At 52.1% G+C, this 18,122-nt stretch overlaps 1 protein-coding gene across 1 annotated transcript; it reads right to left on the bottom strand.

Moving 5' to 3' along the window:
* Positions 1-8,838: 8,838 nt before the first annotated feature.
* CNPY3 (canopy FGF signaling regulator 3) lies at positions 8,839-17,799 on the bottom strand. Its single transcript, XM_045800759.2, has 6 exons — positions 17,550-17,799; positions 13,146-13,269; positions 12,375-12,471; positions 10,169-10,291; positions 9,792-9,909; positions 8,839-9,481 (listed from the first exon to the last, which is right to left on the bottom strand). The coding sequence occupies exons 1-6, from the start codon at positions 17,704-17,706 to the stop codon at positions 9,267-9,269; spliced, it is 834 nt and encodes a 277-aa protein (XP_045656715.1). The 5' UTR covers positions 17,707-17,799; the 3' UTR covers positions 8,839-9,266.
* Positions 17,800-18,122: the final 323 nt, after the last annotated feature.

Consider the following 18,122-nt stretch of genomic DNA (forward strand, 5'->3'; position numbering starts at 1 on the left):
GCATTTATAGAGCGCGGCGCTGCCCGACGCCGGCCGCCCCACCTGCCCAATGGCAGGTGAGCGCGGGGACACGCCCCTGCTGGGCTCGCGGCCTCGGGGAGGGCTCTGTCTGGCAATCGGAACATGCCCTCCTGGCGGGCGGGAAGATCCAGCCCCCTGGGCGACCCCCTGGCGGGAAAGGGCCCTCCCAGCTCCCCACCCCCTTAAGCCCGGCCTCGGGAGCACCGGGGCGGGGCCAGCGGGGGAGGGCGGCAGTGAGATAGCCACCCAAGCCACTCCGCCGCCACCCAAGCTGGATAGGAAGGAAACGTCCCAGTCCACACCGAGCTCAGAGCCTCGGACCGGACCGTCCCCAGCGAAGGAAGGTATTAGCATGTTTAAAGAAGGACTGTCCGCTGAAGGAGGCCCTGGTCAGCCAGGAAAGGGAGGAATCGGGAGTATCTGGGGATAATGCTAGTCTGGCCTCCCAAGTCCAGGAGCAGTTCTGGCCCAGAGGACCATCTGCCCACCTGCAAGCAGGTGCTCCCCCGTCGTGGAGGTAACGCATTAAGCCTTTCCCTGAGTCGGCTAAGACGAGGTCGGAACTGTCCTCCCAATTCTTCACGGACTGGCATGATTCTAAGCCCTATTTGCTGTTTGAGGCCCCTGTTTGAAACCCAGCATCTCCACAAAAAAATTTAAAAGCAAACATAAAAATAAATGTCTTGATTTTTTTTTTAAGATTTTATTTTTAAATAATCTCTGAATCAAACATGGGGCTGGAACTCACAATCCTGAGATCAAGAGTCGCATGCTTTACTGGGACTGAGCCAGCCAGGTGCCCCTAAAAGTTTGTTATTTTTTAAATTTTTTTAGAGGCGGGGAGGGGCAGAGGGAGAGGGAGAGAGAATCTGAAAGAGACTTCATGCCCAGTGCAGAGCCGGACACCGGCTTGGTCTCACAACCCTGAGATCATGTCCCCAGCCAAAATCATGAGTCGGGTATTTAACCAACTGAGCCACCCAGAATCCCCTAAAAGTTTTAGGTTTTTTTTTTTTTTAATATTTTATTTATTGATTTGACAGAGAGAGACAGTGAGAGAGGGAACACAAGCAGGGGGAGTGGGAGAGGGAGAAGCAGGCCTCCCGCTGAGCAGGGAGCCTGGCCGGGGCTACATCCCGGGACCCTGGGATCATGACCTGAGCCAAAGGCAGACCCTTAACAACTGAGCCACCCAGGCGCCCTAGGGTTTTTTGTTTTTTGTTTTTTTTTTTAAGATTTTATCTGTTCGCTTATTTTAGAGAGAGAGAGGAGTGTGACAGAGTACAAGTAGGGGGAGCAGTGGGGGAGGGAACAAGAGGGGAGAGAGAGGGGCAAGCAGACTCCTTACTGAGCACAGAGCCCTACCTGGGGCTTGGCTTGATCTCAGGACCCTGAGATCATGACCTGAGCCAAAATCAAGAGTTGGCCGCTTAATCGACGGAGCCAGCCAGGCGGCCCTGAAAGTTTTAATTTTGTAAACACTATCGGCTTTCAACAGAGGTACCCACAGGGTGGGAAATCCAGGGTTAGGGTGGAAATACTTGGTGCCCTTGCTGTTATATTGCTCGCTGTCACTTCATAAATTGGCCCTTCGGTTTGGTTAGTGTACATCTACCCTTCTTCCCCGAAGCAGGTCTCTTTCTAGGACAAGACCCTGGACTGAGGTGGGTTCTGCAGTACGATGCCAGCCAGTGAAGCCCAAGAGTGAGGACAGCCTTGCCTGCCTATCTTTGTTCTTCTGGCTTCAGAAAGAGCCAAGTGTGGAGTTCAGAATGAAGGAGGCCCCCCTGCTCCCCCTTTCATTATCTGTAGAATCTGGGAGCTGGAGGAACCCCAAAGATTATATAACCATTCTTGACTTTCTCTTGTTAGCACACAGACTGCCTCAAATGGGCCTGCCTTGCCCAAGTACTGGAGTCTTGTGCTCACGCTGACCCTACAGACAGGTCTTTGGCAGCAGGCTGAGAGGGGCACAGTACTGGGAATTATAATATAAATAGATAGATAAGTGGCCTAGGGCAGTTTATTATTTTTTCCCTTACTATTGCTTTCTTTTCCATTTACTTTTGCCTCTTAACCCTCTCTGAATGCATCTGAGGTAAGCCAGGGATTTTCTCGGGGCTCAAAATGCTGTTGGGAAATGTTACCTTTAGAAAGACCAGGATAATCGTGTCAACAGGTCATAAGGTTTACCTGACTCTTTCGGTCTCTCTCTCTATATATATAGATATAGATACAGGTATAGACATAGACATAGATATAGATACATAGATATAGATATTTGGGGGGGAGGGCAGAGGGAGAGAGAGAATCCCAAGCAGGCTTCACACCCAGTGTGGAGTCCCATGTGGGGCTCGATCTCACAACCCTGAGATCATGACCTGAGCCGAAATCAAGAGTTGGAGGCTTAACCAACTGAGCCACCCAGGCGTACCCTGGTCTCAATATTTAAAGACAAGACAATCCCCAGGAACTTTTTATTGTCTAGAAGTGATTTCAGCTCTTATTTTTTTCTTATCCGTTTTAAAACAAAGTTGTTTGAATTTTTGGCATAATGCACACCTCTGCATGTTTGTATAACATTTTTGTGATCGGTTTGCAGCCTTCAGAGGCTAAAGGCCATACTCTCCATACTGATAAGGAATTTTATTTAAATATTTGGCTTTTATTAAAATATTGATACTTACAATTTTTGAGAAATATAAAATTTTACCCACAGAGCCATAATATGATTTTTTAAAATAATATGAATACTGGTGGTAAATTTGGATTAAAAAAAATAAATGTGAGTAGCTTGTAAGTGTACTTTCCATTTGAAAGATAAGATTTTTGTTCTGAAGTTAATAATTATTTGATTTCTTTCTCATCCAGAGGCATTTAAAAAAATGTCAACATCATAACACACATGACATTTCATGGACCTTTTCTTTCTTTTCTTTTTTAACTTTTAACCATCAAAAGCATGTTTTCTTCTCTTGACCTTAAATTATTTGGCCTCGATCATGCCTTCAATGGCTACATTGAGTAGATGCGTTGTGACTTGTTCAATCATTCCCCAGGTTCTGAACGTTTAAGATGCTCCCACGATTTTTCAGGAGAGTGAACACTTGGATAATTATGACCAAATCAGTTTCCTAATGGAATTTTTCTATTAATCGATACTGTCACCCAAAACAAATGTTTGTTTCAACTCTTCCGTACATGAAGATGCTATTCCCTGATATTTTACAAGGTAGAAAATTATATCTAAGTGTTGTAATCTTCAACTGCCACCAAAATGGACCAAATAATTACAGTCCTTCATCCCTAAACTGTCCGTGCCCTTTGCCCACTGATACATACTGAAATTGCCTTTTGTTTTACTTGTTAGTTCAGTGAATTTTAGAGAAACTGTGTGAGGCCTTGGGCCGTGGAAGAGAAGATCACAAAATCTAAGTCAATTTATAGTTTGACTTAACTGAAAATAAGAATAGGTGATAATTTTTAAAATGCAGTGCTTACTTGGAATTAGTTGAAAAGAGTAAATTCCTCATCCCCAAATGTGTGATGTTTGCCAAAAGGCCTTAGCTTAGGAATATGGCTGCGGCTGGACACGCTCCCAGGCTCTTCCAATTTGAGGACACATTAAAATCCTAGAATTAAGTCTGTATGTACGGCAGCTACAAGTGAAGGACCCCCTGGTTTTGTTTCGATTCAGAAGAGGTAGAAATTAATTTTTCAGAGGAAGGTCCAGACTCTAGTCCAAAGCAGCTGGAAGAAACCTCCTGTCTGCTGTGTCTCCCCAGATTGAACACTGGGACGCTGGGGGAGGGGAGGGAAGCCACCCGCCCACATGGACTCCGCCAGCAGATGTATCACAATGGAGTCCTTTTTGGACTTTTTAATATACCATAGAAGACTTAAGTTGCTTTAATAAAGTCCTGTTAAATGAGTGTAAAATCGGTCCGTACATTAGTGGATCGCAACACGAATTAAATGTGGCTCCTTTACTGTTAAAGGTAGTGCCCCCACAAGAATTCCAGCAACGTGTAAAAAGAGAGGTTTTCTTTGACTATTTCACACTTTGTCACAAGCAGCTTTACGGGGTGCTGATGTCCAATAAGGTCTCTTCAGTGGACAGCGAACTGCTCACCGAGCTGTTCTCCACGTAAAAGTGATACGCTATTTGAGCACTGGTAGCAGGCTGAGGAAGCACTGCTTATTCAAACGGCTGACTCAGCACACGCCATCCTGTCTTGATGGGATGAACGGTAAAATACCAAGACCACTGGGTGAGCAGGTAATTCCTAACAAAATAAAAATCTGGCTTTTTGAGCGCCTTTTTTTTTTTAAGTTGGCTCCATCCTAGCGTGGAGCCCAACTCTGGGCTTGAGCTCATGACCCCAAGGTCAAGACCTGAGCTGAGATCAAGATGCTTAACCAACCGAGCCACCCAGGTGCCCCTTGACTGTCTTTTCTGTTTTGTTCTGTTTGAACAGAGAACCTTTCATATATTTACGTATTTTAGAGGGGTTGGTGGTGATAGGAGACGTTGCCACCCCTTGAACTGGTGACGGGCTCAGCCTGCTTCTCTTCCTTCTCAATGTGCAACAACACCTCCTTATGGAGAATCACATCGTTTTCGTGGAAGTTGCAGTTCGGTTGGCCAGTACAACCTTAGTAGATGGAGAATACAGTTTTAAAGAGTGAATAAATTTGGGTTCCTCTTCAAAAAACTGTAAACAGGAGCCAGCCCTTGAGGGGCGCCTGGCTAGCTCAGTCGGCAGAGCATGCGACTCTCGATCTTGGGGTTATAAGTTTGAGCCCCACGTTGGGTGCTGAGATTACTTAAAAAAAAAAAAAAGTCATCCCTTGAGAGCAGCGTAAGGGTCAAGCTGGCTTTCAGTTATACACAACAGTGAACTCTGGAAAGGGAGAAGGATTTGAAAGTTATCTCACTCTGGGCGCACCTGGGTGGCTCAGTCCGTTAAGCATCTGCCTTCGCCTCAGGTCATGATCCCAGGGTCCTGGGATTGAGCCCCGCATTGGACTCCCTGCTCAGCGGGGAGCCTGTTTCTCCCTCTGCCTCTGCCTGCGGCTCCCCCTGCTTGTGCTCTCTCTCTAAAAGAAAGAAAGAAAGAAGAAAGAAGAAAGAAAGAAGAAAGAAAGAAAGAAAGAAAAGAAAGAAAGAAAGAAAGAAAGAAGAAAGAAAAAGAGAAAGAAAAAGAGAAGAAAGAAAGAAAGAAAAAGAAGAAAGAAAGAAAGAAAGAAAGAAAGAAAGAAAAAGAAAGAAAGAAGAAAGAAAGAAAGAAAGAAAGAAAGAAAGAAAGAAAGAAAGAAAGAAGAAAGAAAGAAAGTTATCTCACTCCTAATTGCAGTCCCCACATTGAACTCTGAAGACTGGAGCTGTCTGCCCTCTAGAAGAGAGCCACGTAGGGGGGAACGGTGCCCAAGCCGTCCTAGCTGCAGGGTGCTGCGGCATTATGGCTCTGCCCCAGGACTGCTTGGGCCACTTACCGAACGTGTGACCTTGGGAAAGTTACTTAAGCTTTCTGTGCTTCATTCATTCGGCAGCTACTCTGCGCCAGGTACTAGACTAAACGCTGGGGTAGAACAGTGACCAAATAGACAAAAGTCCCCGTGCTTTCTGCGGTGGGAGATGGGGGGGGGGGCGGTAACCGTGTTTTTCAGGAGCTGGGTGCTGGTGACTCGGCTGTTCAGTCTGTAAGAACCAGCGAGCCGTGCACTTCGGGACGCCTTCCTGGACGTGTGTTCCAGTCCAGCAGTTTTTAGGAATCCCCGGGCTTCAGGCCCTCGCGGCGGGTGAGGCACGGAGAGCTGGGCCCGCCACAGTCCGCACGCCGAGTCTAGCGGGGCTGCGACACTCCGCACTGGAGCAGCCTCGGCCACCGGGGGGCCCCGGGGGGTTCGGCTGCCTCTGCGGCTGGGCCCAGCCCACCGAGCCCTCCTCGACACCAGCGAGGTGCGGGCCCTGCGTCTGCCGCACAAAGACCGGCTGCAAGACAACACCAACCAACCCACCCACCCAGACATTTCGCTCTGGCGTGTGACGCGAGGGGCTGCGGGGCGGCGGGCGCTGCGCGGAGGGGCCGGATCTCGCGTCCGCCAGTCCCGCCGCCCAGCGCGCGGCTTCGTCAGCGCGCTAGTCCGGGCCGGCGGCCGAGCGTCCTACTCTCGCAAAACTTGGGTCTTAAAACGGCTTTCTGGCAGATGGAAGGCAAAGGTGTGAAGAGCGCCATCTTCTAACTTGCAAAAAAGACTACGCGTGGGAGTAGCATCCAGGAACTGGGGCGCAGAGGAAGCTGCTTTCTAGAAATTGCCCTTTAAAATGAATACAGAGCAGCGCCTGGGTGGCTCCCTTGGTTAAGCTTTCCACTCAGGTCATGACCTCAGGGTTGTGGGATCGAGCCCCATGGTGGGCTCTGCGCTGGGTGTAGAGCCCGCTTAAGATCCTCTCCCTCTCTAAAAATTAAGTAAATAAAATGAATACAGAGTCCCTGTGCAGCTGCTGAGACTGGAGCCCCAACCCCTGAGACGTCACTACCAGGGCCTGTGTAAGGAATCAGCTTTCTGGTTGGTCCATCAGCCTTTGCGGTTCCGGACGATGGAAGTTTCTGGCAGACAGATCCTCTCTGGAGTTCTGACTCGTCGTGTGTCTGAGGACAAGACCCTGACATTGACTCCATGGAGGTCCTGCCCCCTCTTAGCCCAACAGCCTGTGTCTCTCCTGCTGTAGTGGGTTCCTCATCTGAGGAACCATGAGAGCTTTGTTAAACAAGCAGACTCCTAGGTCCCTAAGCCGGCAAATCTGAGGTGGGCCCAGACATCTAACAAGCGTTCCATGTGACACTCATGTTCAAGTGAGTTCAAGAACCCCTTTCTAACAGGATTTCTAATAAGGGGACTAGAATCTGATTAACTGGAACTCAGCCAGTCCCCTCCCCTTATGGAGAGAGGGGGTGTGGGAAAGTGGGGGGCAATACTCAGGTTCAGAAAGGTCTGTATGTGTGGTGCAGAGAGGAAAAAACCCTGGGAAGCTGGATCTTGCCTCTGGCTCTTCTAGGCTGGGCCAGGCGAGAGAGGCTGCCTGCTGGGGTAGGGGGGTGGAGAGCTAGCGCCTGCGCAACCTGCCTGGCCCTTGTGGGGGGGAGGGGGAGGAAGGTGCTAGACCTGCAGCAGCCACAGGTCAAAGAGCAAAGCAGTCACAGTGCTGTCTGCCCTCTGGTCTGGGACTGGACCTGGATTGGGCCACTGGGCCCACACCCCAGCAAAGGGATAGGTCTTTGTCCCGTCCCACTTGAAGGACCAATGAAGCTCTGGGGAGACGTAAGCCAGGCACCGAAGTGTTGTGGGTTAGTAACAGAATAGGGGGATCAGAGACTAGCCACGAAACCCTAGACCGTCCAGGGGGCTGCAAATGGTTCCCTGGACCTGAGCTCCAGCCCCCAAACAGAGCCCAGGGTGGGATCTGAGTCTCGATTGGAATCTCACTGCCCACAGCGCCTTCAAAAGGGGGCAGCGCCAGTCCTAGAGATGGGCGGGGGCAGGGGGACTAAACCGAAAAAGTATCATCCTCCAAAGACCTCTTGGAAGCCTCATCAATCAGAAGAAAAAGTTTTAAGTTTGCTCCACCCTCTCTGGCCTTGGCTGTCCCACCTCAGGAGAGAAGGAGGCCTTCGCCCCCAGTTAGTTCGGACCTTGGGGCATTTCACTGGAGCAGGAGTCTGGGGCGCTCCAGCAGGGCATCTCCCCCTAACCACCAGACCAGGCCAGAAGCATTAAGGGGTCTGTGGGGGTGTTCACAGGGGGCTGGGCAGGGGCACGGCGCTGGCAGGAACTTCTGCCACTGTCTCCTTCTAAGAAGCCCTAGCTCCTTCCTCCTTTACTTTGAAAAGAAGTTTGCTGGTAGGGGTGGAGTTACAGCTAAGAAACCAAACCAGTTCAATGTGGATCATGCTGACAGTGCCAGGTGCTGGGGGAAGGAGCTGCCAGCCATGGGGCAGTGGGAACACAACGGATCCAGAGTCTGAAATCCAGAGTCTGAGTGCCCCTGTACGCTTACTAACAGCAGGACTTTGGGCGCGTCAATTCATCTGAGCCACAGTTTGTCTTCTACTACAGATGAGGCTAATGGCACCCACCCCATGGGACTTGTAAGGGTTCAGGTTAAAGCACCGGGAGGGGAACGTGTGCAGTTGTCATTACTACCGCTGCTGAGCACGCGATCCCTGCCCTCGGGGCAGAACGGAGAGGTGCCTGGGCCTCCCGTGACTTCTCCCTAGAGGCCAGCCTTCCTGTTCCTCCCCTGCTCCCAGAGAACATGGTATAACCGGCTGTTGGGGGACTGGGGTGTCCTCCCCTCTGGGCACAAGAATTAGAAAGAGCAGAGCGGTAAGTTGTGGTCATCAGGGAACGAAGTTCAAGACCAACAAGCAGGGCAGATGGAGATGGGAAGGAGGGGCAGGGTCTGGTGGGGTCATGGGCAGTTTACACAACAGATGGCAAGGCCTTCGGGGAGAGAGGAGAGGATGGAGGGCAGCCAGGTGCCCAGGGCACAGGTGAGGGCCCTCCTGGCCTGGGGAGCTCAGGGAGTCCAAAGGCAGCTGAGGGGCAGGGCCAAAGCCCTGTGCGGGGCCTCACCCCAAAACAACCCGGGCCGCCCTTGCACTTGCCGGCCCCCAGAGCAGGCGGGCCAGCCTCAGTAATGGGAGGCTAGGAACTGCCTCTTCATCCTCGGCCCCCAAGGCTGGAAGGTGAGGGGCAAGGAAGAGCAACAGGGACTCCAGGCCCCTCTGAGGAGCTGAAGGGGACTCAAAATTTGAAACAAAAAAGGCCAAAAGGTTTTTACTCTGTGAGCCCTGGGGAGGGCCCGGCAGAGCGCCAGGTGTCCACAGGAGGGGGTTGGCAGGGGTGGGGTGGCCTGTAGTCTTGCTTCCCCGCTGGGGAGGAGTAAGGGGAGGTGAAGCCTGGGGTGCCCTCCCCACGGGCCCCACACCTGCCCCTCCTGAGCTCACACCGGAGTCCTTGGCAGGCAGGAAATGGCACGGCCCGCCGGAAGCCGGGGTCAGGAGAGCCGCTGGGCAGAGGGAGGGGGCGAGTTCTTCCCCGGCCCGTGTCTCTGCTGGCAGCAAGCCGCCCGACACGGAGGACCTGGAGCAGGACAGCTGTCGTCCTGCTGGAGCGGGGTCCCAGATTCTTCAGCTCCCAGGTCAGGGGTCTCGGTACAGGGGGGCACTGGGTTAGGCTCAAAGTTCATCCGGGGGACTGTGTGTGAGAGGAGACGCCTTCTGGATGCCTTCATCCTCCTCGGGGCTGGGGTCTTCCTCCAGGCCACCCAGCTCCTTCCTCTGTTTGCTGCCGCCGCCTGACGCCTTGACCCTGCTGCTCTTCTTTTTAGACTTCTTCCCTCCCAGGGCGGCTGGGTCCCCCTTCTTGCCGGACCACCGCTCCGCCAGACAACCTGGGGTGAGGAGAGACACCCACCCGGACTGGTTTGCTGGGGGCGGAGGGCACCTGGAACTGGCACCCCGCCCCCCGCGAGTCCCCGCCTCCTGCCTCACTGCGGTCCCCCAGGGCCATCTGAGTTCCCTTCCTGTGCTTCTGCACCTGGTTTCAGTTCCTCTCACTCCACCCTGTCCCCTCCAGCTCCCCAAGGGCAGGGCTGCTAGGACGCCTTCTGTTTCTTTTTTCTTTTCCGTCCTCTCCCTACCCACCTCCCCTGAGGGGGAGCAAGGGGAACCTGCCCTGCCCTCTCCCTCCCTCACACTCACTGGTGTCCTTGCCCTTCAGCACGTGATTGGCGCAGAGGAACTGAGTCAGGTCTTCCTCCTGGTGGTTCCTGTACCAGTCCTCGATCACCTCCTCGAACTCTTCCACCAGCACGTCGCACTACGAACCACAACACGGCGCATTGGCAAAGCCCCAGCACCGACTCGCTCCCGCGGGAGCTCGGCTGAGTCTCACAACCCACCGCAGGACAGGCAGGTGGCTGTGACTCCCCTGAGGAAACTGAAGCCAGAGAGGTGAGACGACCTGACCAAAGCCCCCTACCCCCACCCCAACTCCTGGTGGCCTGCCTCAGCCACAGATCCGGTTCCCCCCCCCCTCCCCACGAGGCAGGGCAGCCTGAGGGCTGAGAGGCCCGTACCTGCTTCTTGAGGTCAGCCACCTCCGCAGAGGTCTCGTTCCACAGCTCGTAGGGGATATCCATCACCACCTTGACCCCTTTGTGGACCAGGTTGTGCAGTGTCTCAAAGGTCTCAGACATGCCCTGGAAGAGGCAGCCGGGCGTGAGAGGCTGAGCGTGTTCTCCACCTCCTACCCTCCTCTCCGGGTGGTGCTGGAGGCCCAAGGACCTGGCTCTGAGGAGTCAGGACCCTCCCAGGCTTCTCATACTTGACCTCACCTTCCTTTCCCTTCTTTCAGGCCTCCTCCCACAACCCCTACACACCTACCCACACAGAGAGATACACACACACACACACACACCCCCTACCATGCCTCCCCACACCTCAGCCTTTCAAAAAGGATTGCTGTGTGCCTTCAGGACCTTTGAAAGGATACTCCTTTTCCAGGAATTAAGTGTGTCCTCGCTCTTTCCCCTCATTGTGGCTGGGAACACTCAGTCCCCCACGTCTAGACCCAACCCCACTCCGCTTCTTCCTGGGGCTTGTGTCTTTCCTGGGTTGGAACAGGACACAGGCGAGGCAGGGAGGGCTCTTGGTTCTGTGAAAACATTTTTGCCAGCTACCTAGGTCTTCTCCCCAGAGACTCCATCTACACACTATTTCCTCTTTCCTTCCAGAGGTGATGTGTGCAAACTACACGCAGATATACATACCAATATATCCTCCTCTCCTCCCCCGCTTCTTGCATAAGCGGTAGTATGTATCAGCCACACTATTCTACCCCTCGCCTTTTTTACTGAATAACAGACTTTGCACACAATTTTAATTCAATTCCTAAAGAGCTACCTCATCCTTTTTTGTCCACTAAATGGCCATATCAATTTATTTAGCCACTGGTGAACAGTTAGGTTGTTTCTAATTTTATGGCTATGGAAAATAGTTTTAAACATTTTTATATTAGGGTGAAACATGGATTTATTACTGAGTACAAAATTCATAGAAGTTTTATTTATTTTTTTAAAAGATTTTATCTGACAGAGAGAGAGAGCACAAGCAGGGGAAGAGGCAGAAGGAGAGGGAGAGAAGCAGGCTCCCCACTGAGCAGGGAGCCTGATGTGGGGCTCCATTACAGGACCCCAGGGTTCACGACCTGAGCCGAAGGCAGACATTTAACCGACTGAGCCACCCAGGCACCCCTTTATTTTTTTATTTTTTAAAAAGGCTCCACACCCAGCGTGGAGCCCAATGCAGGGCTGGAGCTTACGACCCTGAGATCAAGACCCGAGCTGAGATCAAGTCAGACGCCTGGGGCACCTGGGTGTCACAGTCAGCCGGATGTCCAAGTGTTGGTTTGGCTGAGGGCGTGATCTCGGGGTTGGTAAGGTCGAGCTCTGCATGGAACCCTGCATCAGGCTGTGTGCTCAGCACAGAATCTGCTTGAGACTCTCTCTCCCTCTCCCTCCCCCCAGCACGTGTGCACACTTGCGCACACACACGCTCACACGTGGGCTCCCTCACTCTCTCTCAAATGAACAAACCTTTAAAAAAAAAGTCAGCCGCTTAACCAGCTGAGCCACCCAGGCGCTCCTAAATTTTAAAGATAAAGTCTAAGACTTCTGCTGCTTAAGAAGCCTCCAGGCTCCCTAGGGGTTTCTGACTAATCAACTCCACTAGAAGGGCACTTAGGTGGAGAAATCCGGCAGGCAAGTCCCTTATCATATGGTGCCAGGCACTGAAGATGATGAGGCCAAGAACTGTGGGCCTTGCGGTAAGAATCTCATTCGCCAGGGACAGAGGCATTCGTGCACACAGTAAGTGCATTAAGCGTCACCCGACAGAGGTCCAGGTGAGCGCCCTGTGGGCCCGGAGGGGCTAGGTGATCATCCCCACCCCCACCGCTGTGTCTTCTGACATCTCCTCTACACCCCACAGCTCAGTACTTCCTGAGCTCTCCCCGAGCTAGTGCTCGGGCCTCCACGGGGGCATTTCGGTCTGAGGCGGAGGCAGGGCCCTGATGGCCCAGGTCACTGAGAATGTGCCCACTGCCACTGAAAAGTCGGGGCACTCTGGAGGCAAGAAATGCAAACAGTAATCGATGAAGAATGGGAAAAGGCCAATGAGGGAAGCTCCGCAGGCAGGACCTTCAAGTCACACCCACGCCAGCAGACCACTGAGATACATGCGGGCCGGGACCCCGCGCGGATGAAGGACAAGCACAAACCCAACCTTGGCAAACCGGTTGCTGCCGCTCCTCTCCTTGTGCAGGCTGTAGTCCAGGAGCCTCTTGCAGATGGTCTCGGTGACTTCTATTAACCGTAGGTCCCTGCAGAGATAGCAGCACGAGAGCGACTGAGCTCCTCTCCCAGCCCCAGCGGGTTAGCGGTCCGCACCTCCAGCCCTGCGACCCCAACACCTGCGCATCTCACCAAAGGGAAGTCAGAGCTGGAAGGAAGATAGGTCATCTGGTCTGGGGGCTCTGAAATGCTGGAACACAGACCAGAGAGACAAAATTTTAACAGCTCTATGGGAAGGCATCTTTTATAAAGCTAAATGATTCAGTATTTTGATGTGTCTCTAAAGTAAAAAGTATTAAATTTTGATGTCAAAATATTTCATTTTTGAAAGGATGATCGTGGCTGATGAAAGGGGGTTTTTTTGGCTTGCTTTTAATATTTATTCCTGGTACAATTAAAAGCTGGTAATCCTATGTTACCAATTTTTTTTTTTTTAATTGCATTGGCCCATGAAATCCAAAAGCCTGGGAGGAGATAAGGTCGAACCACCTTGCTATGACAAATAAGTCTGAGGCTCAGTGGAATGAAGGGATTTATGAAGACCACACAATTAGCTGGGGCAAAACCAGCGGGCAAACTCAGGTGTTGGTGAGAGCTGCCTCCCTTTGGTGGGTTTGCCTAGCTGGATCGGAGAGGGAACTCCAAGCCTCCCGAGCCTCCAGGAGCAAAGCAGGCCAGGCCAGTGGGTAGCCCCTTCACTTACGACTTGGTGTATTTGACTCCGGAAGCCTTCCGATCCAGGATGCCATAGCCTGTGTCAATCACCTCCTTAGTCTTGCCAGTCTCCTCAAAAGCTGACTTCAGCTCCACGGCGACATATTTACACACTGGGGGTGGGAGACCCAGCACAGCCTTCTGAGCGCGTGTGAGTCTGACAGGAAGGAGCCAGCTCCCAGCCAAACACACCCAGGCAGATGCCTCTCCCGGACACGGTCAACACTCGGGGCAGGGAAGGAGTTAGCCCCAGACCACCACATGGAGGTCACCGGGTGAAACTTGGCTCCAAGAGTCGCTGCCCCCCTGTCCAGTCCTGGCCCTTATCCTACTGACTCCACTTCTCCCAGCTTCTTCCTGTCCCCACCCACCACCCCCTGTAATCATTTTAAATCTTCAAACATACAAAAAAGCGGAATGAGTACAACGAGTAACTATAGAGCTTGCACTCATTTCAACAGTTTGTTAATGATCTGGCACAATCTCTCTCCAGTAAATAATGTAAAATAGTATGATAATACATCTCAACAATATATATATTGTTTCTGCTAAACCTTTTTGAAAATAAGCTGCAGACATCATGATCTTTCACCCCCAAAATGTCCTCATGCATCTCTGGAGAACACGGACTTTCTTCTACCCAACCATAAAACCATACTGATCCTCGGAAAATGAACAATAATGCCAATATCACCTAATACTCAGTCCATATTCAAATTTCCCCACTTGTCCCCAAAGGTCTTGTCTGTCTGGTTTACGACTTGATTGCGTATGCTGTTCAACACCAGCTCTCTGCTCCCACCAAGGTCATCTGCTCCATCCCCTCCCGAGGCCTTGTTCCTACTGGCTCTGTACATTCATCCTCTTGTTTCCTCTTACTCTTCCTCGGTTACTAAACAACTCCTGTGTCAGGTACTGTCTGGGGATTCACAGCTGAACACAGGTTCCTCCATTCTACGTACAGTCCAATGGAGTAATTGCCGCTGCGTAGGGAGTATTGCCACTGAAAGTGTGACTTGTCCGAGGCCCTGGGAGAGCACTTAATGCCTTCTGTAGGCTTTTCTGTCCATTCTCCCAGCCTCGCTTATTATTATTATTTTTTTTAAGATTTTATTTATTTGAGAGCAAGAGACAGAGAGCCAGAGCATGAGCAGGGGCAGGGGTAGAGGGAGAGGCAGAGAATCTCCAGCAGACTCCCAGCTGAGCACAGAGCCCGATGCAGGGCTCGATGCAGAGCTTGGGGCTCAATCTCACGACCCTGAGATTAGGACCTGAGCTGAAACTAAGAGTCGGCTGCTTAACCAACCGAGCCACCCAGGCGCCCTACATACTCACTTTACTAATTTATTTTAAAAAAGATTTTATTTATTTATTAGAGAGAGAGAGAAACAGCATGAACAGCTGTGGGGGGATGGAGGGAGAGGGACAAGTAGACTCCCCGCTGAACGAGTAGTCTGACACGGGCTGATCCCAGGACCCTGAGGTCATGACCCAACACAAAGGCAGATGCTCAACCGACTGAGCCACCCAGGCGTCCCACAGCCTCACTTTAAAAGCCTCCTCCTGGGGCACCTGGGTGTCTCAGTCAGTTAAGTGTTCGCCTTCGGCTCAGGTCATGATCCCAGGGTCCTGGGATTGAGTCCCAAGTTCCGGCTCCCTGCTCTGCAGGGAGTCTGCTTCTCCCTCTGCCCCTCCCCCCACTCATTCTCTCAATCCCTCTCTCCCGCAATAAATAAATAAATAAAATATTTAAAGAAATAAAAGAAAAGCCTCCTCCTCCTGGAAAACTCTTCTGGACCCATCCCACCTGCTCTGATTTCATCTGGGTCTCTAAACGATCCACGTTCGAAGAGCCTTTGGTTACTCTATGTCTCCCCAACTATAACTATAAGGGTACCCCAAGTGAGTATCATGTGTTGGATTTTTTCTGTATTCCTCTAGTCTGGGACTCACTCTGTGTTGCATACTTAATAAATATTGCTGAGAGACTGGGTTGGTGCTGGAGCAGCCTCTGGTGCCTCTGAACGAATATGATCTGTAGGCTCAACGCCATTAGTATTGTTGTAACACTGGCAGCAGAGTTTGGTAGAAGACCAATTCACCGCACACAAAAATACATCCCCTGAAGGCTTGCTTGGTAAAATTTTATAACATACACATTTAATAGACGGCTTCAAGAACTTGGAACACATGAAAATTCCAAAATATAAGCTGTGTTCTCAGAGTCTGCAATGAATTGAGGCAGCTCACCTCCCTGGCTCTCTATCCAGGACCACCTGTCCCCCTCCCCCCTCTGTTCTGCACTCCGTGTGAGCTCATCAGTTTTCTGGCTCTTTTGCCCCCTTCTCCCACGCCCTCAATGTGTAGGATTCCAGGCCCTGGGGAGCTGGAACCGCCTTTCTCTCTCGTGCCCGTCAACCACAACCCTGTTTCCCAACTCTTCCAAATCTTACCTCTTCAAGACCCCCTCTGGGGATCCCACCCAGAACTAGACTTGGAGAAGACTCATGGCACAGACCCCAGACTCTCATGGACACCCACCTACTCTTTTTCCGCCCAGGTCCTCCTTCCTCTGTGCCAAGGCCTATTCCACTCAGGCTGTGGAGCCAAGAGGCAGGCTTTGTGGGCCAGACACAGTCAGCATTTAATAACAAAGGTGCAACAACGATAAATAAAAGCAAATACACTATTAAGAAGAGTCTAAGAGTTTGCCAAGCCATCCTGTAACTGAATATTCCTTTTAGGGACACCTGGGTGGATCAGTCTGTCAAGCGTCTGCTTTGGCCCAGGTCGTGACCCCGGGGTCCTGGCATGGAGGCCCGCATCGGGCTCCTTGCTCAGCGGGGAGCCTGCTTCTCCCTCTGCCTGCTGTTCCCCCTGCTTGTGCTCTCTGGCTCGCTCTCACTCTCTCTCTTTCTGACAAATAAATAAAATAAAATGAATATCCCTTTTAAATTAATCTTTCTCAATTACCTACAAAATGAGGCTGGACTAGAATGATCTCTAAGATCTTTGCCATTTCTATGCTTCTGAGTCTGTGAATGCCTCCTAAGGGAAAGAAATGTGAGATTCTCAGGCTATGAGAATAGCCTCTTCTTAGGGGCTAAGATAGAAAACAAAGAGAGGAAGTGAAATCCCCAAACCATACCATATAGGTTAGGACTAGAGCAAGGGTGAAAGGAAAGCATCACAACTCTCTGCCTGACTATTTATGGGAGTGAGGGACAAGGTGCAGGCTAGAACCCATACTGGGAACCCTCCCAGTGAAGTCGCTCATCTCTGAAGCATCTCATCTTTCATCTCTCAAATGAAAGGATTATGTGTCCCAATCCACCCCACCCCCACTTCCCAGTGCTTAGGGAACATCTGGCCTGCTGTACGCTTTGAATTGGGATGAACTGGATTTATAGCCGACTTTCGGACGGGTTTGGGGTTAGGGAAATGGCAAGGAAGGAGTGACTGCACAGGTCTGGGGAAGAAAAAGAAATGGGGGAAGGGGGAAGAAAAGGTAGGCCCTTCATAGTCCCGCATCACTGGCTTTGGCGCTGGTACTCTTTCTCTCTCTGAAGTTCTCCGCCTCCACCCCTATATCTTTGGGATTCACTTTCTCCTTATTCCTAAAATCCTCCTCCCTCACCAAATTCCCCCAGGCTAGATCTACTCTTGTACCAGAGTGGCCCTCTCTTCTTCTCCCCTTAGGCCTCAGACCCTTCTCCGTCCTCCACACACATCCAGAGCCCCCATTTATTCGTATTTATTCCAAACATATTCACCGGATGCCCACCAGGCACTGTGTGAATAAGTGCCTGAGACAAGGTCCCTGCCCTCAAGGAGCTCACAGCTAGTGGGGGGGTCTACCAATTACACAGATCAGCTTGTGGTGAAGGCACAAGGGGGAGGGTCTCTGGCTCCTCCTCCCCTAAGGACAGTCACACGGACCTTTTCAGTTCCTCAAACTTGTCCTTGTCTTCTCAGCCTGTAGGCCTCTGCATCTGTGGTTTCCTGAGAGACTCTCTCTTTTCACGTCTCTTCGCCCAGCTAACTCCTAATTACTGTTTGGGCTTCCTATACGAATTCCTGACTTCCCTCTCCACACAGCCTTTCCCCCCATCTCTAGGCTAGATCAGATGCTCCTCTCCCGGCCCGCAAAGCCCGTACTACCACCCTGGATTGTAACTGCTTCTTTTGTACCGATTTGAGAGCTCCAGGTGCACCGAGACCTGATCTCTTGCCCGCCCCCGTGTCCCCGGCGAGCAGCACAGTCCCAGGCCACAGTAGCTTCAATGAATGAAGAGGCTCCAGTTCAGGAGCCAAGGACCTTCCATCCCCCCGACCCTACTCCGCACGCCCCGCCCCTCTGGCAGGATACTCCCCGCGGGCCCCGCCCCCTCACCTTCGCATTTGCTGGGGAGTCGAACCCAGTCTGTCTCCTCGGCGTGCGCCTGGCTGGGGCCCAGCTCCGGGGCCTGCAGCAGCAGCAACAGTAGCAGGAAGAGAAGCAGAAGACAGCGGGGCCCGGGCCGGGGCGCGGGCTCAGGCAACGGCTCCATGGCCCAGCCGGACCCGACCCCAGCGGACCCTGCTGCGCTTCCTCCGGCTGCGCGCTCTGGGAAGCTTCCCGGAGCCGCTTCCGGGACTGCACACGTGCCTCGGCGTAACCAGGGCAACAGGGAGCACCCCCCCCCCCGCCCGCTCCCTCCTCTGGTCACCTCGGCCCGCCCCCAGAGCCCACGAAGGCCCGCGGACTACGCAGCCAATGGGCTTTCCGGGGCTTGCCCTCCAGCGAATGGGAGAGCGATCTTTTTTCAGTCTCGACCAATGAGAGAGCGGATGGTGTCCTCAGTGACCTATGGCAGCATCTTTCCCCACCCACTAACGGAGGCTCTGGGAGGGCCTTGGAGGACCAGAACGGGTGGGGGGGAAGCAGCGGGCTGGGCTTGAATGGGAGGAGGTGGGGCTTGTGGGT

This window comes from Ursus americanus, chromosome 29 (assembly GCF_024610735.1).
Source record: "Ursus americanus isolate L20-20 chromosome 29, mUrsAme1.1.p, whole genome shotgun sequence".
Lineage (NCBI taxonomy): Eukaryota > Metazoa > Chordata > Mammalia > Carnivora > Ursidae > Ursus > Ursus americanus.

Coding starts and splice junctions, on each gene's coding strand:
- CNPY3 (XM_045800759.2), bottom strand. CDS start 17,706: ATGGAGCCGTTGCCTGAGCCCGCGCCCCGGCCCGGGCCCCGCTGTCTT. Junction 9,910..10,168: donor TGGCTGACCTCAAGAAGCAG/GTACGGGCCTCT, acceptor TGTGGTTCGTAG/TGCGACGTGCTGGTGGAAGA. Junction 9,482..9,791: donor GCTGAAGGGCAAGGACACCA/GTGAGTGTGAGG, acceptor TCCTCACCCCAG/GTTGTCTGGCGGAGCGGTGG.